This window comes from Camelus ferus, chromosome 9 (genome assembly GCF_009834535.1).
Source record: "Camelus ferus isolate YT-003-E chromosome 9, BCGSAC_Cfer_1.0, whole genome shotgun sequence".
Taxonomy (NCBI): domain Eukaryota; kingdom Metazoa; phylum Chordata; class Mammalia; order Artiodactyla; family Camelidae; genus Camelus; species Camelus ferus.
In genome coordinates, this window is record NC_045704.1 from 55,940,181 (window position 1) to 55,967,313 (window position 27,133).

A 27,133-nucleotide genomic window follows, 5' to 3' on the forward strand; every position below is an offset into this window, starting at 1 on the left:
CTTTACGTCTGTAAATTAAAAAAAGAAGAAAAGTATTTTATTTCATTCTATTCTGAATTTCACTTTTGGAAGGGAGAAGGGTGAGTGAAAATAAAATCCCCTGTAATTTTCTCCTATGGCTTTGTTTTCAAAAGTATGGTATTTCTCATCTTTGCACAAAAATCCCCTTAACCCTTGTACATATTCTTAATGGATCTGGCATAATTCCAACATCCATGATTTATATAAATTCTACCTGAACCAATTAAAATTTTCAGCCTGTGCCCCCTTTTGGGGTAGGGGATATTCACTGGGACTTTACCCAAGCTGCTTAAAAAATTATTTTGAGTATCTATATAGATTTCTTCCACATAATTAAAGTTACTTCAAAAGTTAAGTAGAAAAATACTCTCAAAATCCAGCATGATTGTGAGCATACATACAGAAGACAAAAATGTGTTTTCATTGTGTTTGGTGGAAAACATACTTTAAAAGTAAAATTTCAGATCAACAAAGGAAATACTATAGCTTTAAGCAGAGCAAGCTTTTCAAAGAACATTTGATAATAGTATCAAGATCTTTAATTAAAAATCTAACAAGAAGGAAACTTTTATCTCCCCTTTGATCATTTTTTGAGGGAGCTGTAAACACCACTTCCAGTCCATCAAGGGGGAGATGACATGCAGAGCTGTGTAAATGAAGGTGGAGGTATGTTACAAAAGGCTAAAAATATCTTTTCCCTGGGAACTCTCCAGGAGTTGGTCCATAATGAGATTCGACTTTGATAAATGAATAAAGCTGAGAAAAATAACTTGAAATGCAAGTGACTAGTGTCAAAGAGGAAATGTGGATTACTGTAATAGGAAAGCAATTTTGAGGGGGTAATGGCGGACACATAAGAATTGAATCCAGGGTATTGCATCCACATTTGCAAAAGTCTAAAGAAAGCTCTACTGGGAGTGAACAAGTGCCAGTCACCAAACCTCGTCTGAGCTAACAAAGCTTTTTTAAAAATTTTCCTCTGTGCCGGTAATTGTGCTCCACACACTCAGTTACCTTTTTATCCCTTTACTAAAAAGAAAAATGACATTCTAAACATCGTTACATATGCCAACTGAGATGTGGAGAACGGAAGTTCCTTAGTCAGACAGGATCACGTGTGACCCAGGTAGCCTAGAACGGTCTTGGTTTGCACCTGTTGCTGTGGCTTAATTGTTTATAGTGTCTGCTTTCATTCTAAAATGTGTTCCAGTTTGAACAATTAATTATGTGACCATCGTATCAATTTTCTATTGCGACTGTAACAAGTTACCACAAATGTAGGGATTCAGAACAACCCAAGCTTGTTATCTGGCACTTCTGTAGGTTTAGGGTCCAACACAGAACTCGCAGGGCAACACCAAGTGCTGACAGGCCTGCAGTCACTGCCGGGGGCGTAGAGGAAGAGCCTCGACTAGTCTAGCTTCTGGTGGCTGCTCACATTCCTTGGCTCATGGCCTCTTCCTCCAGGTTCAAAGCCAGCAATGGCTGGTCAAGTACCTCTCCTTATCAAATCACCCAGACCTTCTTCTCTTCCTTAGGGACCCTCATAATTACATTGAACCCACCCAGACAATACAGGCTGATCTCTCTATTTTTTTTTTTTTACATCAAGGCTTGTTCCTATTTATTTTTGCCAATGAGGCACATTAAAAACCTGATCATACATTGTCTTAGGATTTATCAAACACACTGTTCTAAATAGCAACAACACGAAATAACTCTAGATGGGATTGAGAACATTTTGATAATGCTTTGACTTCAAACTGAAGAGGAATCAGTCAGAAGTTCTAGCACCCAAATCCTGAAATACTGTTATAAATATTTAAGATGTCTCCCCCTTTTCATCCACCTTGTAACTACAAATTCAGGTAGGCTTTTGCCACTTACTACTAGGGTTTTAAAAAATTATTCTAAATTTATTTTTAATTCAAAAGCAACACACCAATTCATTTTCACTATAAAATGTCAATAAAATCAGATTTTAAAAATGTTCTCCATGATGTGTTTCCTACTGTTTTCTTTTTTATTGATTTATAATCACTTTACAATGTTGTGTCAAATTCCAGTGTAGAGCACAATTTTTCAGTCACACATGAACATACATACATTCACTGTCACATTTTTTTCTCTGTGAGCCACCATAAGATCCTGTGTACACCTTCCTGTGCTGCACAGTACAGTCTTGCCCATCTACTCTATAATTTTAAAATCCCATCTATCCCTTCCCACCCTCCACCCCCTTGGCAACCACAAGTTTGTATTCTATGTCTATGAGTCTATTTCTGTTCTGTATTTATGGTTTGTTTGTTTGTTTGTTTGTTTGTTTTTTAGATTCCACATATGAGCGATCTCATATGGTATTTTTCTTTCTCTTTCTGGCTTACTTCACTTAGAATGACATTCTCCAGGAGCATCCATGTTGCTGCAAATGGCATTATGTTGTCGGTTTTTATGGCTGAGTAGTATTCCATTGTATAAATATACCACTTCTTCTTTATCCAGTCATCCATTGATGGACATTTAGGCTGTCTCCATGTCTTGGCTATTGTAAATAGTGTTGCTATGAACATTGGGGTGCAGGTGTCATCCTGAAGTAGGGTTCCTTCTGGATATAGGCCCAGGAGCGGGATTCCTGGGTCATATGGTAAGTCTATTCCTAGTCTTTTGAGGAATCTCCATACTGTTTTCCACAGTGGCTGCATCAAACTGCATTCCCACCAGCAGTGTAGGAGGGTTCCCCTTTCTCCACAGCCTCTCCAGCATTTGTCATTTGTGGATTTTTGAATGATGGCCATTCTGATTGGTGTGAGGTGATACTTCATTGTAGTTTTGATTTGCATTTCTCTGATAATTAGTGATATTGAGCATTTTTTCATGTGCCTATTGATCATTTGTATGTCTTCCTTGGAGAATTGCTTGTTTAGGTCTTTTGCCCATTTTCAGATTGGGTTGTTTTGTTGTTTCTTATTAAGTCGTATGAACTGCTTATATATTCTGGAGATCAAGCCTTTGTTAGTTTCATTTGCAAAAATTTTCTCCCATTCCGTAGGTTGTCTTTTTGTTTTACTCATGGTTCCCTTTGCTGTGCAGAAGCTTGTAAGTTTCATTAGGTCTCATTTGTTTATTCTTGCTTTTATTTCTATTGCTTGAGTAGACTGTTCTAGGAGAACATTTTTGAGATGTATGTGAGATAATGTTTTGCCTATATTTTCTTCAAGGAGGTTTATTGTATCTTGTCTTATGTTTAAGTCTTTGATCCATTTTGAGTTCATTTTTGTGTATGGTGTAAGGGAGTGTTCTGATCTCTCTATTTTAAGGGCAGCTGATCAGAAAGTTAATTCCATTTGCAACCATAATTCCCCTTTGCCAGGTAACCTAACATACAGCTTCCAGGATTAGGACATAAAAATCTTTAGGAAGGTCATTATTCTGCCAACCACGGCCACTCTATAAGTAGCAGAGCTGAAATTTGAAGGCAGGCTTTCTGATTCAAAGTCTAGTGTAATTTCAGTAATTGACGAGGATGTCTTTGGTGGAAAAGCATTGTTCAGTCTTTATGAGATGTTGGTAGGTGAGGAGGGTGTGAGAATTGCAAATAAAAAGTCAATAAAAATATCTGTCAGTGCTTTCTTTACTCAAGGCACCTAATTTTGGAGTTCATCTGTTATAAATAAACTCACAATAGCATGCTTAAACAAATCTCTGTGGGATTTTTTATTCCCATGAAATTTTTTAAAGCTGTGAACATCTTTAAGATTCTTAAGATGTAGGTTCAACTGCCTTCCAGGAATATTACATCAAGTTTAGATTCCCCCAGCATGGATGGAACTTGATGCTTATTTCACAGCACCTTCATGATCATTAGATCTCATCTTTTCTTTGTTCTTGTCCTCTAAGGAGGCAAATGCTGGCGTCTTATTTTTCATATGTATTTCAAGGTTTTGTGTGAGTCTTTGTGTCTAAACTTACAGTTTTGTATAACTGGAGATGTCTAATATTTGTCAGGCCTTTGAATACCCCTAATTGCATGCAGTGAACTTCTAGTTACTATTTTATATTTCTAGCATTATAACTACTCTCATTATAAAAGATGGGATTAGGAATGAAAAGGAACAAAGTCCACCTTTGTGACTTATCGACTGGTCCAAGTAGAAGTCCCTAAACAAGTATTTCAAAGATGGTGTAAATTGCAGCATCCATGTCAAAAAATGTTTTAATGTCCCAAAGAGGTAACTGGAGGGAGTGTGTTTATTTGAGTGGGATACGTTATATCTGGATCCAGAAGAGAAACTGAGTCACATTATGTTAGAATCATTGCTCCTAAGTTCTTTTCATTTTCTGTGATGCAAAAACATAGGGTTGAAAAGCACATGAACACACACACACACACAATCCCCTCATAACCAGAAGTTGAACTGTATCATCTCAAATAAGTAATTGACTATGTTGCATGTGTTTTACTTCATTTTAATGTTTGGCCCAAAGCAGAATTATGAGAGTTCAATAAGGTCACTGAAGTGTTTTGTAAATTGTTTTACTTCAGCATGACTCATGGATCCATGGACTGTGTGTCTCCCACTTAGAGCCTTATTCCATTGATCCAGCTTTGACATCTGTTACCAGGGTCATCTCATACTACAAAAATATTGGGTTTTAAGAGCCAGCTTCTTCATTTTGGCCTTCACTCAAAAAAAAAAAAATTTGTGGCACATTTTGTTTTTTTGTCAGTTCATCCCTTTGGATTAGATCACAGTATCACATTTTGTTTGACTAACTTGTGTCTTTCATAAACAGAGACAGAAGGATAAGCCAAATGAAGGGGAAGATATTAACAGCTGGCTGTGATGCTGAAGGCCGGTGTACTTGTACGTGCTTTGTAATTTGGTTCACTGCACTCCTGTAGTTTTTTTTTTTTTTTAAAGGATTCTTGTCTATGCGTGTGTTCAGCCCATCTCCAGTATTACAGTGCATTAACTGGTCTGAAGAATCATCAGTTTGCATGTTGTGACTTGATAGCTCACACCTCTAGTGGAGATACCCCCAAGATATAGAAAGAGAATAGAGAACCTAGGAGATGGGGTCCCGAGAAGGGTTGCCAGGGGACCCTATGCGCATCAGCAAGGGTGATTCTGGCAGCGTAGCTTCTACTCTGGCTCCTGTGGCTTCTTGTCACCTCCTCCCCATTTCAGAGGTCAAGCTCACTCTCTCCTCGTATACACAGGACTCAGAACATCACACTAATAAGCCGGTGCCCATCTACCACGACCCCTGAAGTGAGCAGTTAGCTCAAGTTTGTGCAATACCTTCATGTCTCTACTCTCGGATAAACTATTTTTGTTTTCAGCAGATTAGGAGTGTTTTGCCTACCTCGCCCTCCTCCCCATTTTACTTACTTTGGTCCTTTGAGAGCCAATTTATAAGAGGTACAATTCTTTTCTTTTCAGAAAGTCTGTGACATTCCAGAAGGGAGCGTGTTGTAGCTAGGCTGATGCTGTAATAATCCCCAGCCTGTCATTTGTGGCAGGGTGTCATTTTATCCACAGAGGCTCAGTGTGTTTTAATATGCAGTTTCATGTATGTTAGGAAAAATTTATAATAAGCTCATCATCCCCCTAAATTCATGGATAATTTTGCCTTGGATGAGTCATCAGTGAAACACAGCAATCAATGTACGGCAGTACTATTGAGTAAATAACACAGTTAGTAAAGAGAATAAAACAAAAACACACAGGAAGTCCACGAAAGAGCATTGAACAAACAAGGGCATGGTGGGAGAAAGCAAAGATTTTCGAGTCAGATCTAAGTTTGGAACCAGCTGGATCACAAACTAGCTTTTGACCACAGACAACGTACTTCAATTTCTCTGAGTTTTGCTGCACTGGATGTTTCTCCAGGTTGAGCCAAATGAGACAATGCAGAAAAATCCCAGACATGTATTGCACAGCAAATAAATGTTAGTTCCCTTCTTTTGAAAGGCAGGTTATCAATTTAATGCACTTCTATGTTATTTACCACTGTGGTTCTTGTTCATGAATAAGACTGCACACACAGTCAGCTGGCCTACAGTCCGTGGAGTTGGGACTGACTGTCAGCTCCTGTGTGCCAGGATTGGAGAGAAAGGACAGATGGCCAAAGCTGAGGCCAAAACTTTAGACTCCAGTTTCTTAAAGAGGTATTGCCTCTTGCAAAGAGGACTTTATTCAATGTGTTCCATTGGGTGCCTGCTATGTACCAGGCACTGAATCTCAGCCTTGGGGATTTGCTGTTGGGCGGGAACACCCACCACAACTCTGCCTGGAAGGGGCCAGAGAGGAAGATGCTAGTTGAGCTGTCACACAAATAAATAAGCAATTACATGTTATGGAAAGCATTATACTGGAAATGTACTGATGCCGTGGGAATTTCAACCGGGGACACCCAAGCTAGGGATCTTCCCCACCAGTGACATCTGAGCTGAGATCTGAAGGATGAAGAGGGGCAGCAGATGGGAGGCTTGTGCTTGCTAAGAGGGCTGCACCTGAAGATACCTGTGTCAGGAAGGAGTGGGATAAGTTGGGATAACTGAAAAAAAGATTGGTGGAGTTGGATAATGACGAACAGAGAAGGTGTCTTGTGACATGAAACGAGTTTGGAGAAGTGGGCTGGGACCAGATTATAAAAAGATTTGTCAAAGTAAAGGAATGTGCTGCCAGTCCTAAGAAGGATGAGAAACGATTGCGAGGTGTCCAATCTGGAGTGACATCAATACATAAAAATTTTGAAAAGACACCCTGGAAGCCTGTGTTAGTGTTCCCCAGAGACAAAAGCAGTAGGATTCTCTTATAAGGAATTGACTCACAGTTGTGGAGGCTGATCTGCCAACTGTAAGCAAAAGACCCAAGAAAGCTGGTGGTATAATCCAGTCCACGTCCAAAGGCCTGAGAACAAAGGAGGCCAGTGGTGTAGATTCCAGTCCAGGCCTTCAGGCCACTGAGGGCGGAGAAGATGGAGGCCCCAATTCAGCTGTCAGGCAGGAGGACAAAGGGCAAATCCCTCTTTTCTCAGCCTCTTATTTTATCTATCCACACTGTGGAGAGCCATCTACTCTCCTGAGTTCACAGATTCAAATATTAATCTCACCCAGACACACCCAGAAATAACGTTTCATCTGGGCAACCTCATGGCCAGTCAAATTGACACATAAAATTAACCATCACAAAACCCTTTAGGGGATGGATTGTCGCAGATCTTGAAGATTGCAGGGACATCCATCAGGTCCCTGTTGCAGTGGCCCAGGTGAGAAGTGACAGAAGCCGATCTCTGGAGCTGATGATGGATTTGGAGAGAAGAGGGTGGATTTAAGAGAGATTCAGGAGTATAGCAGGGTAGACAGGACTTGTTCATGAAGTGACTGGGAATGGGAGACAAGGATTCATTTGAGGAACAGGATGGCTTCTGAGTTTCTGCTTTGATCCCCAGGAAGAAGGACCACCCTCTGGGCAAAGTTTAGAGCAAAAGGATTTGCATGTGACTGTGTTTATTATACTTTCTTGTTGCTCAAAAATCCTTGCCTCCAATAGTGACATTTTAGAATATTTTGACTGAATTATGTAAATGTGAAATAGTTCTGCCTCCTCTAGCAAAGTCTGAATGAAGCTGCCCTTTGAAAACAGGGCAGCAAGAGTTGGGTTAAAATTCAGCACCCACTTTGTGTCAGACATATTCACACATCATCTTTCCCTCTGCTGCACCAAAATCCCCTGAGGTCGCCGTGGCAGGCTCTCATTAGTAACACAGAAACTCAGATGAAGAAGTACGTGCCAGCCCAGAGCCCAGGCTCGGCACATCAGGAGGACTGGGTATCGAGTCTGCTGACTCCAGGTCCAGTGCTCTCTCCACAAGTCCTCAGAGTCCTCCACGCAGCCTTCAGAGGTGTGCCTCCTGCCCCTGGCAGTGCTCGCTCCTCCCGCCTCCACCACCAAATCAGGATGGTTTCTCCATCTCCCCTCTGTGATGGGCTAAGCTTCCCAAAGTGTGGGCTGGACCCGCTAACACCAGAATCTCTGGAGGGGCTGGTTTAAACACAAATTCCTAAAGGACCTACACTCACAAGTTCCCTAGATGACCTTGAGTGCCATTAACGGTAAAGCTTAATTAGTTACTCCTCCTGGCATATTCCATCTCAAGAGAGGAGATGCAGTGTTGGGGTCCAAAAATCACACCACTACCGCCAAGGCAATTCAGTGCCCCGGCCTGTCGTGCACCCTTCCCCACCAGGTTTCCTGCCTCCAGCATCTTTCTTTTACTTTGTTTCTGCAACTTTTCACTTTTCATTTAGTGAACAGTTCTCTTCTCCCTCCTGCCTGACAGCTTTATAGAAGGTGGTCAGACAAAATATGCTGTAAGTGTTCAATATACAAAATTGAAGGTTAGAAGGTTGAAAAAATGATTTTTATAGAAAATGTGTGTGTATGATTACTTGTGTTTTGTATCTGTATGTGTCTGTGTGTCTAAGTGTGTCCATGTGTTTGTATGTTACATACATGTTTGTGTGTCTCCATATTTGTGTGTGACTTGTGTATACAATGTGTTTGCGCCCTTGTGTGTGTGATGTATGTTTGTGTACATATGGGTATGTGTGCACGTGTGTGTATGCATATACAAAGCCTCCTTCCACAGTTCCACAGAAAACATCCATTCTGCCTTCTGTTTAGAAGTTATTTTCACAAATCTGAACCTGGAAATGCCATTCCCAGCCTCTACAAAACTCTTGAGTTTCCACCTCAATCCCTGAGCCCCATCACATCAGCATCACACCAACAGTGATGTGCTCCTGAATCCCCTAGTAATGGGCTGAAAGGTGGGGCTGCCTGGTTTTGAGCAGGACCCGAGACTCTGCATTTCTAGCCAGCTCCCAAGGAATGCCGATGCTGCTGGTCTCGTGACTGCACTTTGAATAGCAGATACTGGAACACACAACACAGAGGCTGGTCAAATGTGTGATTTCAGAGTTCAGGCTCCCTGCTATGGAGGAAGCATTGGACACTACCTTGTCCAGGAACCTTGGGCAACTGTTTCTTGTTATAATTTGTTGAACGTCTCTCTTTCTAGTTCCACAGTGGACCTTTTTATATGTCACCCCCCCCCACCCTTATTCCAAGAAAATCAGTCACTGAAGCTAAGAATAGAAGTCTTCGCGTCTGAGAAGGTGGTGTAGAAATAGGTGGTGAGAGGCTGGGTGATCTCCACCTCCTTTGAGAAATTATTTCATTGTTTTGGGCCAGTGGCAACCTATTTGTTTTTCTCCCAGTAGGTTTCTGCTAAGTGGCATCTCACTTCAAATATAAGGAACAGACATTAGAATTTCTCCCTTTGAATGCATTCCAGTTTGTTTTGTTTCCCAAGCTCCAAACACAGCCTCTGGAATGTTATCTTGTAACTCAAAGGAAATAAACATTGTCCATCTTTTCAGACTAAGGGTTTGTGTGTTTTAGGTATTTCCATTAGGAAGGTGGAAGGGAGGTAAGAACATCACTGAACATTAATTCTCTGATACTGGAGGTACCCTCTGAAATTTAAGAGCCCCACTTTAACAAGTTTGGCATTTGCTGTCTGCGGGTCTGACCTTCATGTGAGAGCAGTTAGGAAAATTCACTGGAGGTGTCAGATTTCTTTATAGTAAGTGATCGGGATGATAAGGCTGTATTTACTAACAACTTCTTCATGCCTATCCACATGCTTAGTTTTCACCCACATTTTTAATATGCCTTTTGAAAATTATATGGACTACCTAGAAAAATGTTAGTGTTTCTTGTTCCTTATTTTATTCGGTCTATTATGTTTTCCTTTGTAAAGAACAAGCGTGATGTACGTTTCCCTTCCTCATCTCTGCCTACCCAGGAATTCACAGAAAAAAAAGTCTTCTCACTTTGGCCAAGTTATTTTTTGCAAAGAATGTTACAGCAGGATAAAGCTCAGTCTCCTGGAAGGGGGTGCTGCCCCCTTACTTCATCTGTACCAATACCGTCATGCAGTGCCAACCTTGGGGCCTTGGCATCGCCATTTCTGCTGTCTAGAACTCTTTTTCCAGAACTTCTTTTCTAGAACTTTTGCATGGCTAGCTTCTTTGGCATTCTTCAAGTCTCAGCTGAAATATTCCCGCAGCAGTAAGGCCTTCTCAACTATTTTATCGAAATAGGTACCCCCTCCCACCAACACTCACATACATGCTCTCTCAATCATAATGTAACCCCACACTATCCAATAAAACTCTGCAATAATAGGAATATTCTAGAGATGCCTTGTCCAATATGATAGCCACTAGGTACATGTGGTTCTTGAGCTCTTGAATGTGCCTCGTGCAACTGATGAACTGCATTTTTTATTTTATTTATCTTTAAATTTAAATAGCTACATTTAGCTACTGGCTGCACTGAACAGCACAGCTTTAATGTATCAACCTGTTTCATCCCTTTACATCCCTCACCTCTAACTGAAATGACTTTATGCATATAGTTTACCTTGCCTACCAGCTGTCTCTTCATCCCAGAATGTCCTTTTTCTTACCTGCTGGTTATCCGGTGCCCATTGTAGGGACTGACATATAGTAAGTCCTCCGTGAATTTTTGTTCAATTAACTTCAAATTAATATATGCCCCTAAGAGCACTTTGCTGTTTATAAACACTGTTCCGAAGGTCTTGGTTTCTAACAATGCTGTTTTCCAATACAAAATCCAGGAATCAAAGTCTGGGTAGTGGTGTAACAGAAAACGCTGTCAAGTTGACTCCCTTTACAGTTGGTTTTATGAGATTCAGCCCAACACTTGGCATTCATCCTCATCGCTTGTATCTCCTTCGTGTCTCTCTGTCTTTCCATTATGTTAAGATGGACCTAGAGTCTGCCCCGTCCAGTTCCAACATATTTGCACATTTGGCAAATGTGAACTCCGTCCCTCTGTCCTGCTTGTTGCTTATGAGACTAGCCAAGTCTTGTAGGATGTGGAAGCTTAGGATTCAGATCCAACACATGTTGTCTTTGGACTAGGTTTTGGTTGTAATAAAGTCAAGTCCTTGGCTATTTTGGGAGGACAAAAGGCCAGACCTTGATTATTACATGAAATTGCTCCCAAAGCTTGCTTTTCATTTCCTTTGTTTAGCAGGATTCTCATAGCGGCTTTAAAAATGAACAGAAAAGTACAAAAGTTCACTTGTGTAGCTCTCCTTAGAGTGCAGATGTTCTAAGGCTCTGCCTATTGAATTTTTTCTTAGCTAAAATGTGCATGGACTATTTAATCTACCCCAGAAATCAAAGTGGTGTGTGTGTGTGTGTGTGTGTGTGTGTGTGTGTGTGTGTGAATTTGCTAGTGAAAGGATGAAGTAATGTTAAAAATGAAAAAAAAAATCTGCTGGTTTCATTTTTGTTTGCTTTCAAATTCTGTCCAAAAGTGTACATCACACATGCATAATGCAACTGCTGTGTTGTGTATTTTCACATAATATTCCAAGTAGATCAACAAGGTTTACTAAGTATTGTATCTAATGGCTGTGTTCTGGCATCTTGCTACAAAACCATTCATTCAACAACTAGCCCTTTTCCACTGGACATTTAGTGGATGCCAGTGTTATCTCATTATTAGAAATAACACTCGGGTGAATATCTCCATGTGGGTAGTGTCGCCTGTCTCAGATAGACCCAGGAGTGGTATCCAGACCGAGCAGTGTGTTAGTCCTTCATAGATTTGTTGAAGTTTGCCATGCTACTTTCCAAAGGATGCAATCAGCTTATACCACATTCATGGGGAGTGAGACTGCTGATTTATAACAAAAGTGTTTCTCTTTATTTTCCTAATTCGGGCTAGTTTTGACAACGGCGTTGATGGTAACAGCAGTAGCAACAATGCTAGCAGCTAATACCCTTGAGCCTTGTGACAGGTATTACAATAGGTACTTTAGAAACATCGTTTGTGGTGATTAACAATGTAAACTCTGGAGACTGACTTCACAGGGCCCAATGCAGACTGCACCGCCCAGCCTCTAATTGCTTCCATTGCCTCCTCACCAGTAGTCCTTAGGGTCACAGTGAATATTCCTAATTATAAGTGTTTATGAACCCATTTTACAGATGATAAAACTAAGAGATTAAGAGGTCACATAGCTAGTGAAAAGTCGTGCTGGGATTCCAATTTCAGAGACCCTTTCCCAAGGATTCCAATGACAGAGACCTTTCCTGACTGAAATACTCAACTGGCGCCCAATGCAGGGACCGCCACTAATATCCAAGAAGTATTACTGTTGCCACTGAGTTAAATCAAGGCAGAATAACACAGAATTGAGAGAATAAGATCTCTGTGGTTCACTGGAAAAGCCATAACATAATTCCTTGTTTCCAAGCAACAGTAAAGCTGGTTTTTCTATGCTATTTTCTTCATTCGTGAGATCTGAAGGTAGTTCCTTACGGAAGTGTCTCATGGAATTGTGAAATCCCCCGTGGATTATAAAGGCCTGGTGGGAAGGAATCATGAGGTCTCACTCAGGACCCCTGCAAGCGCCTTCGTTGCCTCCGAAAAGTTTTCTATAAATACTGACCTGAATTTCTCCTAAACATTACCATAAACACTTGGTTATTTCTTAATTTACTCTGTTCATAACTGCTTAGTTAATTATTTTTATTAGCATAACATTCCTTTTAAGCATAATGATGTTGGAAAAACAGAAACAGTGGAAACACATTTTCTCAGCTATGACTGATGGCTAGTGTTTTCTTTCTTTCCTTTCTTTTTTTATTTCCTTTGCAGATTTGATGAATTAATTGTAAATTTCCCACGGGGGACCTAACACGAACTGATCTTTGTCTTTTATTCTGTAACATTTAGTTTCTATTCTAGTCCTGGCGACCATCCATTGAGACCTAACTGTGAACATTGCCAAGGACTCATAAAATTGCTGATATAACCTACTTTCTTCAGAGAACCTGACTCCAATTTTCATAATGAACTAATGCCTTCTTTCTCTCCCAATCTCTTTGCTCCAATAGCTATTCGTGGAGACCATTGATGTCAACGGCAAAACTCTGGAGGGGCCTGTCCCTCTGGAAGTCATCGTGATTGATCAGAATGACAACAGACCAATCTTTCGGGAAGGCCCCTACATCGGCCATGTCATGGAAGGATCACCTACAGGTATGTTAAGTTGGCTTGCTATTAGCATAATGCGTGGGAAGTGGCATACTGTGATCTTGGGGGATTCTAGAGTTGGTTTTATCGCCACACTAACTTATTGGTGGTATGCATCGACGGTGACATGTTATTTCCCTGGATAGAAGCAAGAGCTGAAAAGCTGCAGCTCTGAACATGAATGGGGTGTTGCAAACGATGAGAATATCTTCCTTTGTGTTCAGAGGTGATCCTTCAAGGATAACTGACATCTGAGACTCCGATGTAGGGTTGATGTTGGACACCATGTAAATATCTAGCTCACCCTTGTGAGGGCTCAAGGCTGGACGTGGTGGTACAGTGGGACTTTGAAGAGAATTAAGATTCCCCACAGCAAGCTCCCTTGTTATTTCTTTTAATAATTGCCTTTTAATAAGAACCATTTTGGGACAATGGGTAGGACTTTTTTCTCTCTCTCCTTAGAAGACGTGCATGGGGAAATCTTTTGTCTTCAATCAAAGGGCCAAAGGCAAGACATTTTCTTTCTCTCTCTGGCAATACGGGTACCTACTGTTATGGAAATCACTCCAGGTTACTGTGGAGCTCCTGCTATCTTTTCCCCACATTTAACCTTTTTATCAGGGGAGGTTTTAGAATTTAGAGTGCCCTTTTTTGGCCCACAGATACTAATTAAAGCATTCCATGGCCAGCGGCAGAAGTCACTCCTGAGTATAATGCTTAGACAGGAAAGGGCAAAGTAGAAGAATTCCTCTTGTAAGGCTGGACTTTGATTTGAAGCTTTGCGTTTGGTGAAAGCAAGCTGTATTAAGGGTATCAGTGTTGCTGCATCTAGATTATGACCAGTTGTCAGCAAAAGAGTCATTCCTCCGTTGGGACAGGAGATGGAAGCTCAGGGGCTGCTTTGGCTGGTTCTTTTACCCTCTTTGATAAGTTGATGGAATGTATCAATAACATGTAGGTATGTGAGGCTCTGGAAGCGTTGTCATGGCAACCCACCTAGCTGACCAGGTGCATAATTGTATGCAAGGTGCCTAAAACCTCCCTTCTGCCTGAAGGAGTGGGGCTTCTGTGCGCCTCATCACAGAGATCCCCAGGGGCAGGAGCAACCCTCTCCCTTCTGGGATTTGAATGCATTCTGCATAAAGGAGAGGGCAGTGGGGTTAGCGGCCTGGAGGGGCAGAAAGCCAGCAAGAGGAGGTGGGTCGGACCACTTCGGGGCAGACCTTCCCTGTGGTGCCGCTTAGTTAGGCTGATTTGGATGGAGAGACAGCTTCCAGTGGAACACACCTTGGAATTTGGGTTTGATGTTTACAGAAATCTTAAGCTGATGAGCCAAACAAGTTAGGAGAACCGATGGGAAAAGCTATTAAAGAGGCTGGAATTGGAGCAGAGCAGAAAAATGATTCCCAGTTTCCATCTGTGGTACCCGGGACCTGTATGTGAGTGAGTGGAATTCAGGATGGTCCGGAAAAGTGTTCTAAATGTAAATGACAATGGTTACACCCGAGGCGGCTGTGAGACTGCACGTCCTTGTATATTATGTATGTGTATGATTAGACAGTGTCCAATTTTTCTCCACTTCATTCTTCTTTAAAGTTTCAGAAAGAATTTTGATTTTATTGCTTTATATATATGTCGTATTTTCAGAGAAAAATGGAATCCTTTATGCTCATTGAATTTCTGAAAGCACGGAGCAATTTGGTCAGGGTGGATGCATATCCAGGAAAACATAAACCCCCTCAAACTTCTATTTATGATTGGTATTATCCTATAAAAATACATAAAGACTCAGATGTCTGTATGGAGTGGTTTCTTCCAGCTGTGCAGAATTTGGCCTGAATCATTGTTTTCCTTTTGGGCACCCTCTGGGTTGGACTATAAAGCAGAAATTGAAACGGAGTCAGTCAAATTTGGGGTCAGGAATGTAGAAATGTTGTGGAAAACTAGAGGAAAAAGCACTTAGACTACTTAGTGCCTTGTGAGAAAGCTCAGGCAGGTGGTCCCCCAAGCATCCATGGGGACAGTGGGAATCTGGGAAGGAAGGTGGTACCCCTTTTCCAATCCCCTTCCCTGGCTGATGCCACTTATAAGTCATAACAGCAAACCTTGACCAGCTAGAGAAATGATGGCCTCTTCCATTTCCACAATGTCCTGCTCATTTGTGGCTTGTGGAATCCTACGTGTTGCATCCATTTCACAGAGGGGGTTGCTAACCCCAAAAAGAGTTCATCGGCTTTGCCAAGTTCACACAAATAATAGTTGAGGGACAATGCTCAGGACTCAACCTGCATCATCAACCTTCAGATCACGTGCTGTTTCTACTGACCCACAAACTGCGTGGTGAAAACAGCCATTGGACGATTTCACGTGTGGGTGGGCACTTGCCATGCGCCCAGAGGTTTCTATACTTGGTGTCGTTTCCTCCACTCTACCATTTCCCACCCTCAGGGGTGGATCCCACCTTCCCGTCATGCAGATGAGAGGACTGAACTTCACAGAGGTCCGGGAACCTGCCCAAAGTCACCCAGCTCGGGGATGGGCTGGCACCGCTGTCCGCGTCTGGCCTCGAGGCACAGGCTCTTTCCTGGGCACTGTGCTGGCCTTGGCCACCTTCTCTCACAAGGACTCTCTGCAGGCCCAGCTGAAGGGAAATATTTGTGCAGTTTAGTTCCTGACAGAAAATGACCAGCTCCTCTGACCAAATAGTCGCTTTTCATTTAACGTGAGCTGTTGCTCAGCCTCTAGGGTTAAATGGTGTTAAACGCCAGGGCCCTTGTCATCGCTCACATCACTTTCTTCTGAATTCGCAGAACCAGCGCCAGCCCCACACTCCGAAGGGCTCCACGCTTGGTTTACTGCTCCACTGCCACCACCTTAAAATTGTTAATAACTGTTCAACAAAGTCCTTGCATTTTCATTTTGCGCTAAGCCCCGAGAATTAAGTAGCCGGTCCTGTGCATAGCACTGGAGCCTAGAGCTGGGGTTACTGCTCCGCTTAGCTCCTTAACAAGGTGAGACCGCCGGCAGGTGACAGAACCTTCTAGAAGCCTCAGTCGCCTCATCTGTAGATGGGGTAGATGGGGTGGGTAGAGTAGTACCCACCCTAGAGAACTGTACACAATGATAAGATGAGACAATGTGCTTCACTCAGTGTTTGGAACATATGAAATGTTTAAGATGCGCCAAAGTATTGTTGAAGCTGCAATTATTCTTATTATTCTGGCTGCATCCCCTTTGGGGAAGGTAAGGCAAAAAGAAATACACTTTGAGTGAAGGAACATCCATCTCCCAACCAACCAGGCATCATTTTCGTGTCGCAGTGTACCCGGATGCCATCAGCACCAATCCATCACGGAGGAAGGTCACCCAGATTTATCTGTCTGTGCAGACAGGAGACCATTTCTAGCTGCTCAGCACTAAACTCCAGGGTGTTGTTTTGGGGAATCATTACTAGATGAAGGAAGATCAACAGAAAATAGTAGTCTTTGAACTTTGCAGATTATGGACTGTTCTTTTGTGGAGTCACAAGGCATTGATTTATGGGACCCGAGCCCAGGTCCTAGCTGCTCCTCAGAGCCAATCAGAGCTCTGGGTGAGTCTAGTGTTTTCTGAATGCCCAGTGCATGCCAAGATCTTATGTGCAGGGTTAGGTAGAGGGCTGGGACCCTCGTAGTTCCTGAAGGACACACACACCAGGGCTCCAAGCGTTTTTAAATATATTAAAAACACACATCTATATGTCTATGTGTATAGACATATATATATATGAAAAATATATATATATACATTCTTTACCTGGCCCTTTACAGGAAAAGTTTGCAGACCCCTGGGTTAGAGCTCCATACGTTTTGATTACATTTTCAATTTAGTAGAAAGCCCTTGGGTGGTTTTAAACAGGAAAGTGGTAAAAATCTGATTTTACTATTAAAAGATGACTTGTGCTACCCTGTGGAGCACAGAAGTAGGACATCCAGGGCTATTTCAGCATTTCAGGTGCAAGAGGACCGTGGCCTGGATGGGGTGGTAACCGTGGAGGTGACGAGAGGAGGTCACATAAAGTTTCTGTGGCGAGCCCATGACCAATAGGGGAATACTTAATACTGACCCGTTTTATGGTGCTGGATTATTGTAACCTATGCCAGCTATCTGGAATTATGGTAATACTGTAAACCTTAATAGGTTGATAAATTTTCCTCAAGTATGAACTTGGTTTTGCCTTTGATTTTCTTTTTACGGCATAAGCTTGAGGCCAGAGAACCAGACTGTCCTTTTGTCATCGGTTGTCAGCATTTAGCAGAGTTCCAGGCACACGGTAGCCACTCAATAAATTCCATTCAATGAACAAGTGGTCCCAAGTGGCAGAAAGTATGAATCATAATAAACTTCCCTTTTTATTTGATTTTTAAATCAACGTTGTCTTTATTGGAAATTTAATTTATCCTTTAACAGACATCTCTGGAGTGCATTTTGGGTACCAGATAGGCTGATGCTCAGTAAACATGGGACTGGAGTGGAGATGCTAGTAAAACTAGCACAGACCCCAACTCCGTGGAGTTCACAGATGAGTGAGAAAGGCAGCAGACAAACATCCTGATCCGTCAGTGCTGCTCAGAGAAAGGCAGGAGCCCACAGGAGCATCTTACTAGGACTGCGGGAGAAAGGCAGCTTCTGCCCTGGGGACTGGAACCGTGATAACCGCCCATATATTTTTTCTAGTACTGGATACTGGTCTAGATTCTATGCCTATTTTTTAATGAAATCCTTCCAATTCTTTTACAATTGTGAAAACAGAAGCTCAGGGAGGTTAGGTTCTTCCCCCAAAGCCACACAGTTGGTGGGTGATGATGCTGTGATTCAGATTCAGTCAAACACCTGTACCCTTTCATTTCCTCTCCGTCTACAGCACCTGCGATCCTTTTACCACTTTACCCATGAAAATACTAAGATCCATTCAGAGCTGCCCCCCACCCCGTAGTCTAGGGAGCCCTTCCCTATTTGCATGCATATGAGCGTGCATGCATGTGAGTGTGTGTGTGTGTGTGTGTGTCACCTAGGTGAGAGAGAGAGGGAAGGAGAGAAGCAGGAAGTGAAACTACCAACTGTCCTTACTCCTTTGATCACAACCTGACTCGTCAGGTAACCCTGCAGCCCAGAGTGACAGGCGACAGACTTCGCCAGCAGAACCAGACCCTCCCCCCTGGTGGTCATCTGGGAACCGCTCAAGGAGAACTCTTCGAGATTCATAAGGCAGCTAGGCCATCAATCAAGACAGTCCACAAACATCAGTGAAAACAGATTTATAATCAGCAGAGAGCCTGATAAACCAGCTTATACTGCGGCACCGCGCCACTAAGAATCCCGTCCCTTTTGAGGGCAGAATCGAGAGCGGCTGCTTCATCCATCTCTACAAATACCTTGGAATCACTTCACCTTAATATATGAACTGTGTACTAAAAGAAGCCCTGAGTAATTTATGTATAGAGCCACCTCCCTTCTTAAGTAAATGGAAGAGATTCAACATTCTAAGTTCAGTGGGCAGAGGGCATATAAAATCTGTTTCAAGTATATGTTCTCTAAAATATAGGTCATGAATTGAGTTTTCCAGTATCAAAGAAAAAATTTTAATAGACTTACAGCTTTCTTACTTTAATGATGGCTGCCTTTAAAAAAAAAAAAAACAAAACCAATCATAGTACCCAAAGCTATTTTATTATTCAGAAGTCTGTCTCTTTTCAAAGACTTCTTAAAAGTTTGGTTTGGGGAATTTTACATGTTTTCTTCTTGCTCTGTTTGTTGTTGTTGTTGTTGTTGTTGTTGTTGTTGTTGTTGTTGTTTTTAATGTGTCATAGTTTTTATCTGCTATGTTCATGGTTAATAACAGGCTGCTAACAGGATAACAGGGATACCCGCTTTGTGAGGAGGGCAGGCCGGAGCTCACGTTTCTGTGGTTGACCTCTGTATCTTCAGAGGTGCTCTCTTTTCAGAATGATGGAGGACCTCAGGGTCTGTTCCCTTGGCCACCGAAACCAGACTCATGAGCTGTTTGCTGTCTGTCCTCCGCTTCTCTTCCCACTTCTGCAACTTCACCCTCTCTCTTACTAAGCAGGTTCCATGCTCCTTGGCTGGAACCAAAGTCATGATCCAGGGTTTGAGGTGATGACTTGAATCGTAACCTAGATACACAAAATTAAGTTAATTGGGTTCTTTTTGTGTGTGATGCATCATTAAAAAATGTCAGGGTGAATTTCCCTTAATTTCAAAAGGCATGTTTGATGTGGTTTAACTTGAAATATTGATCCATGCAATGAAAACATAACCCAAGAGACTCATGCTGCTGCTGTCAAAGAAATCATGTTCTCTGAGTTCAGACATTACAGATCAGTGGTCCTGCTGAGGATGATTTGCCCCCCTCTTCGGGGGCAAACTAGGGGAGAGGAGTGTGCAGCTGGCATCTAGTGGGTAGCAACCAGGGCTTCTGCTACACATCTTACAATACAGAGGATGGCCCCCACAACACGGGATTATTTGGCTGAAGGATGTCAATAGTGCCCAAGTTAAGAAACCCTGGCCTCAATGGAGAAAATGAAGAATATTGGTTATGAAGCCCAAATCTAAAGTCTGGAGGGGAGATGCCACAGAGTGTCAGTACCTCTTTGTGGTAAGCTTGGGGAGCTCGGGGATGAGAGATGGCAAGAACCTACTCCTCTGAGGACGGTCAGTGAGCATGTCACTAAAGTTTACAGTGAGCACCTTCTGAGCAGGAGCTGGTGCTGGGGCCTATGCTAAGGGATTCCTCTGACTCACCACAGGAGCCCTAAGAAGTAGATGCAGTGATCATCTCCACGTCTCCAGTGAGGACATTGAACCATAAAGTTAGGAAATAATTTTTCCAGGGGAGCAGAGATCTCTTCCTCAGTATCTATTCTTGTCTCTTTTTGTAATGGACCCCAGTCTACTGCAGGGGCAGTGCATATATCTAACAGCTCTATTGTCCAGCCTCCCTTGCAGCTAGATGCAGCCGTGTGACGAAGTACCAGCCAGCGAGCTGTACACAGAGTGTTGTGTTGGGCTTCTGGGATGAGTTGGGAGCCAAGTCAGCTGGGAAGAGTGCCCTTTTGTCCTCCTCCTGCCACCTATTTCTTATTGCTACCTGGAATGAGGATATAATGGCTAGAACTTGTGCAGCCACTGTGCTTTGTAAAGTGGTTTTGAGAATGGAAACAGTGTCCTATGAAGGTGTGCAAAAATGGAAAGATATTGGATGGATTCCATTGCCTGTGGAATGTCATGCTGGCCCTGGACTGCACTCCAGAATTATTTTACGTAAGACAATAAGGAGATTCCATCTTATTTAACTTACTGGTACCTTGGTTTCTCTGTGTTTGTTACCAAATCTAATAACAACTGACCGAGGCAGTGTCACTCAACTGGTAAGAATTATAAGCCAGACTGTGTGACTCCAAGTCATGCTTTTTAACTAATATGCTGTGCTGCTCAAGACATTCAGACCCACTTACTCCTCTGTATGCATCCATGCCACCACTTTTTTATGGTAATCAGAAAATTGAGCCTTTATTGGAACAAAAATGGCCTTCATCTCCTTCATTATCTTAGAGTTCTTTCCAGAAAGCATTCTAAGGTCTGTTTGTCATAAGATATTTTTATTAGATTAAGAACATACTTATTGCCTTATGAGGGCAACTATCTTAGCTTGATGGTTTTGATTCCATTCCATTCCAGTAATTTCAGACCACAGTCCAGTGCTGAATTTACTCCAATAATGCACGTCATCACGTGGCTGTCAATTATGCCAACAGGCTGACGACCTGACCACGTCTCAAGGACTAGTGAGGGAGCGGGAAAGGAACAGGGCATGTTAAGGGGCTCTAGAAGGTTTTCAGAGAATATTAATTTTTTTCTTGCCAGTGAGTCAATTGGAAAATGCATCAGGAGGATGTTCTTGTCAGTTCATCAGAGAGATCGATGCATTCTGACAAGAACACAGCACAAGGGTTGAGTCCAAAAGACTGGGTCTCCGGTTATGTGTGCACTACAAATTGCGGGACCTTGAACATGTTGTCTTACCTCTCTGAGCTTTGGGTAACTCCTCTGCAGAATGGGGATGACGGGTTAGGGTTAGGGTTAGGGTTTGAACATGCCCCCAAAGGGTAGCTGTGAGGTTCAGTAAGAAAGTGGGTATCGAGCTTTGAGCACTTGGCCTGACAAAATGCTACTTGTGCCATCAATGTTAGCAGCTACTCACCACTTTTTTCCCCAATGGTGATAGGTTCCAGAGGGTCAAAGGCTGTCATCTAGCATCTTGTTGGGGAGGAATGAGCTCTTCCAACCAGCAATGCTGAATTTCAATCCTGGCTTCCTCTCTTATCAGCTGTGTGAATCCAAGCCTTTATTTCCTCATTCTGAATTGATGATCAGGCACTATGGCAGAATTTTGTATGCATTTGAATTAGACAAATGGAAATGCTGCAATATGAAAATATTAACAAAGTCTCATTTGTGCACAAATTTAGACACAATGCAATCTCCCAAATTGCAAGCATTTGCCAGGAATCACAGAATTTTCAAAGTGGCTGGCAGGGTTTAACATAAACTTTAATGAAGTAAGTTCACATGCCATACAATGCACTGATTCACCCATTTAAAATGTGTGATTCGTTGGTTTTTAGTGTATTGACAGACTTGTGCAATTATTACCACCATCCATTTTGGGACATTCCCATTATCCCCAAAGGAAGCCCTGTATCCATGAGAAGTCATTTCCCATTTCCATCCCTCCAAACTCACCAGCCCTAGGAAACCACAAATCTACTTTCTGCCTCTATAGATTTGTCTACTCTGGACATTTAGTTTAAATGGAATTACACAATATGTGGCATGTTGTGACGGGCAGCTCTCATGCAGCAGAACGTTCATCTGTGTCATATGTACCAGGTATCAGTACTTCATTCCCTTTTATTGCCAAAGACAGGGTTTATTCTTAAATAAATCTGCTCTTGCTACGGATGATGCCGCTTTAGCTGATATAGATGAATACATACCATTCTTTGTCAAGATGAGTCTTGAATTATGCACATTTTCAATTAGTCGAGATACTTGAGAATATGTCCATCACATAAAGTATACCTGTTCTCTACTTATCCTGCAGTTTCATTATGAGAATTAAATGAGATAAATATGTAAGTTTTGGGCAGAGTTCAGTAATAGTGACCTCTCAAGAAATGGTCCCTCCATTTGGAGTTCTTTTATACCACATCTATTTGTCATCTGCTTTTGTGTTTCTTTCATCCTAAAGAATTCCCATCAATAAAGATTCCTATCCTGTGAAGTCACAGAACTACTAAGAAGTGTTTTCTAAGAAGATTGTTTACCAAGTATCCCAAAAATTCTTTTTAAAAAATCCAGTTCCCATTAAAATGTCGAATTTTTAGAAACAGATCGGTGGCTCAAGTTAGATACCCCTGCATAAATTTCCGCCAGTACCCTTCTAGTCATGAAGTAATCTGAGACCTTTACTTTTGCCACCCTGAGCACATTTCTGCCATGCCATTGTCATCATCGGGTGGATGAGACGTCATGAAAGATTTGAAAACAACTATACTATGGTCCTTCCTGACATATTTCAGCAGGGTGTGTAAATGAAAGACATCCAGGCATCCTCCATCCTTTCCCCTCTCCCTTTGCCCTTGGCAATTAGGTGCCATATCGGACATCTCGGCTCCTTCAACAAGCCATCACGGCTTGCCTCGTAGGGGAGAGACATTGGGTTGGATACTTTGAAATTCATCATTCCATTTCATCTTCCCAATGATGCTGAGTGTTATTATCTCCATGTTTCAGATGAAGAAACATAAGCTCAGAGACGTTGGCACAGATAGTCAGAGGAGAAACTGTGAGTCTGGCTCTGTGTGACCTTTAATCCCACCTTCCTTCCAGGAGACTGCATTTCCTCTGTCTCAGTGTGGGATAATTACTTCTTAGAATGCCTGCTTGTCCTCCACAGTAAGACTTCTTTACCCTTATTCAGTGGTCTCCGATGTAAGCACTCGGTGCCGCTCCCTAGCCAAGGCTGTGCATCTGAATAAGAAATGTTTATTTTATTGCTTATGGGGATGCAACGGGCAAATAACGAAGACTGCAGTGCAGTTTCAACTGAGAGTTTTCAGGCTAAGAAGCTGCTCTAGGTCATGACTGTTCACAGGGGTTTTTCCTTATAGTGTGAAACAGTCCAGCTCTGCCTGGTCCTAATTGCAACTTAAAGGGGAAGGTCAGGCTACATGACACAAGGACAAATACTGCCAGGAGAAAAATTTCTAGAGCCAGAAAAACTGTAACCAGGGATGCAGCCATTCAGTTCAGCTAGTAAAACCTCAATCAGGAACGCTTTCAGCTGCAGGTAACAAAATAGCAATTAAAATGGCTTAAATGTCTCAGCTTGATTTGTCTCCTATTTCCTGAAGCTAGAGAGGTGGGCGGCTGCTGCTTGTGCTTCAGTGATCTGACAGTCAGCATCTCTGTGAGTCTTTGGCCTTGCTCTTGTGGCTTCAAGTCTTGTCACAGTGCTAAACATCACACCTGTGTTCAAGGAAAAAGAAAGAATAGAAAATAAACAATGTCTATGCTTCTCATTAGGAATGCAGTCTTTACCACAAGCCCTCAGTGGTCTGTGATTAACCACTACCCTGAGTAGAACTGTTTGGTTACCCCTAGTTGCAGGGAGAACCATCTACAAGGCAGAATTTATTTATGTGTTTGTGTAAAGGTATACGTGTGTGTGTGTGTGTGTGTGTGTGTGTGCGCACACGCGCGCGTGCATTTGTGTGCACATGGCAGGCTAGGGATGAGAGGCTTGGGAGCAGATTTGGGATTAGCCAGTGACTGGTCCCAGTACCCAAAAGATCAAGGGGCTTATTTAACTTTTAAAAGGTTAAAATGCAAGAGAACCCAGCATCTTCCAAGATTTTATTATGAGTTGGAGAATTCTTTGGAGGGGAAGGCCTGACTCAAAAGATTTCCTGGTTAAGTCAAGGAAAGGAACAAAGTCAGACTGGTTTCTCTCTGGTTCAAGTTCTCAGAGACTTCAGATCTAATGGTCATGTCAGTCTCTAAGATGATGCAGCACCAGAGCATCTGTTATGAGCAGGAAGTTCTGTGAGCTTGGCGTTCAGGAGAAGGTAGATATTTTGGAAAGGGAGCTCTTGGTACTGAACTGAATCATCATGAGACACCTGAGAAGGTGTGCTCCCCTCCACAGAGGAGTGGTCTGAGACCCAGGTTGAATGTAAGATGGTCTGAGAGCAAGACAATGAACCTAGAGAGGGTTGCAGAGTGCCAGGTAGACATCTGACCTCAGGCGTGTCAGGACCAGCAGTGGAGGGAGAGAAGCTTGTGAGTAGCCTGGGTGTAGGGACCACATCACTGATGCTTCCTGATTCTTGATCGTTCACCCCTTTGGATGTAGCTAGCCTCCTTCACAGAGCTGCAACTCAAAAAATAAAAACTGTTGAATTATTTCAATGTTATATAAATATTAACTGGGAATTTTGCTGTTTCATTTGTTTTGGAGAATCACCTCACCTCTTTTCATGAAGACCAAACTTTTGGCCGGGTCCTTGGTAGGAAATTGACCATCCAGGATCCTGAAGCTAGACATACTAAACCCAAATGAAAAGTGACAGATGTATTTTCTGCCAATGGCTCTAATGTGTTTTGGCCTTCGAGGCAGTCTCTCCCTCACTCTCCTACTTACTACTGAACGCCCAGCTTTGCTGTAACTATAATATGCAGGATATGCAGCTGTGAGTTTCATACATATCCCTTCATTTCAGCCTTGCATAATCTCCCAAAAACAGATAAAGGAATTCTCATTTACAGATAAGCACCTGAAACTTAGTGGGCAGGCCACTTACAAGACTCTCACAACTTCCCTCCATGTCTTTCCTTATACCATCTAAATTCATCAGCACAAAACAGACCATCTAAATGAAAAGTTTTATTTAAGACGGAAAAGGTGACTTTAAACCCGTGGTGGTTTTCACCATTGATCCATTGGAAAAACGGGCCAAAACTGCAGTTAGCTTGGTTACTCTAGGGACCAAAGAAAGTCAAAAGGTAACTTTGGACTTTATTTTATGCATGCTTGTATTAGTCAGGGTTCCCCAGAGAAACAGAACCAATAGGAGATGATAGATAGATAGACAGACAAACAGACAGACAGATAGATAAAATAAGGAATTGGCTTACACATTAATGGAAGCTTACACGTCCCCAGATCTGCAGTCAGCAAGCTGGAGTCCCAATAGAGACAATTGTATAATTCCAGACCAAAGGCCAGCAGGCTTGAGATCCAAGAAGAACCAGTGTTTCAGTTGAAGTCCAAGACCAATGTCCCAGATCAAAGCAGTCAGACAGGAGAAGTCCATTCTGACTCAGCCTTTCTGTTCTACTCAGGTTTTCAGTTGATTGGAAGAAGCCCACCCATTTTGTGGAAGGCAATCTGCTTTACTTAGTCTACTGATTCATATGTTAATCTTGTCCAGAAACACCCTAACAGACACACCCAGAACAATGTTTGTTGAAATGACTGGGCACCCCATTGTTCTGTCAAGTTGACATGAAATTCACTATCACAATGTTGTAGGCAGAATTCTGGCCTGCATGATCCCTACATGCAGGTCTTACCGCTATGGTCATGTAACATGACACAGAAAATTTTGCAATGTAATAAAGGCTACTAATCAGCTGACTTTAACGTAGGGAGATTATCCTGGATTATCCAGGTGGATCCAAATAATCATATGAGCCCTTAAAAGCAGAAAAAGCAAGCAGGAGAATAGTGAGAGATGAAGTAGCAGAAGAAAGTTAGAGAGATGAGGCAAGAACTAGTTCAGGGAATTTTAAAGCCTGATAAGGACAGAATATCTTGTTGGCACATAGATGGAGGTGGGCTGAAGGGAGGCCTAAGAAGGAAATCCACTCTGCCCACCTCCTGAATAAGTTTGGAAAGGATTTTTCCTCTGAGCTGTCAGCAAGGAACACAGCCCTGCTGACATCTTGATTTCAGCCTCGTGACATCCTTAGTAGGCAAACCCTGATGAGCCTGACTGTGCCCAGACTTCTGACCCACAGAAGCTGTGAGATAATAAATGGATGTTCTTTAAACCACTAAATCGGTGGCAATTAGAAATAGAAAACGAATCCGCTATGCGGTTTGCATCACCATACACACCAGCTTATGAGTGAAGTTGCTTTTCCCAAGAATGAAAACCAAAAGAGCCAACCAAATAACAGAAATAAAGAGAAACACACAAGCTCACCAACTGTTCAACAACTGTCAAAAGTTCCATTTCCAATGAGTTACCAACTCATAATTTTCGAGTACTCCCAATACCAACATCATTCTTGAATTAAAACAGCATCGAAAACAATTTTCAGGACATGTTTAGCAACACACCCTAATGAAGCTCCCGTAATTATGAATGCTTTTGATATTCCTGTGATGCCACTAATTACGATGAACTCTCCTTTGAGGAGGTCACACCGACTGCATTAAGGAGCTTTATTGGCAGTTTCCCCGACTCACTCAGCTTTCAGAAGTAACGTTACCACTTGCCACAGTTCACCTCACTTTCCCAGAGTAGACATCTTTCATAAGATGCTAGAATTTGGAGAGGAAACAACATGGACAAAGCATCATTATCCTTGCAGTTGGGATAAACAACACGCGTTAATGAAGTTCAACAAAACCTCAGCTGAGTTAACAGCACACCAGTCAGAGGTCCGAGGACTCTACAGTCTTTCAGTCTCTCCCGGGATGTTCTCCTGCAAGATGCACAGGGAACCCATGTGTGGGAAGTAACCTTTCCCAATAGGCCCCTTAGCACACTTGTTTAGGAATATAACCTTCCCTGGCCTGTCTTCCAGTCTGAAATTCCTAGAATGTC

At 42.3% G+C, this 27,133-nt stretch overlaps 1 protein-coding gene across 2 annotated transcripts in view; it reads left to right on the forward strand.

Annotated features, from left to right (window-relative positions):
* The window catches only part of CDH13 (cadherin 13), a 932,038-nt gene that overhangs the window by 583,986 nt on the left and 320,919 nt on the right, over positions 1-27,133 (forward strand). For both annotated transcript variants that reach the window (XM_006183956.3, XM_032486857.1), the window contains one exon: positions 13,034-13,178. In XM_006183956.3, coding sequence (XP_006184018.1) covers positions 13,034-13,178 — 145 coding nt within the window. The remainder of the gene's footprint in view (positions 1-13,033; positions 13,179-27,133) is intronic.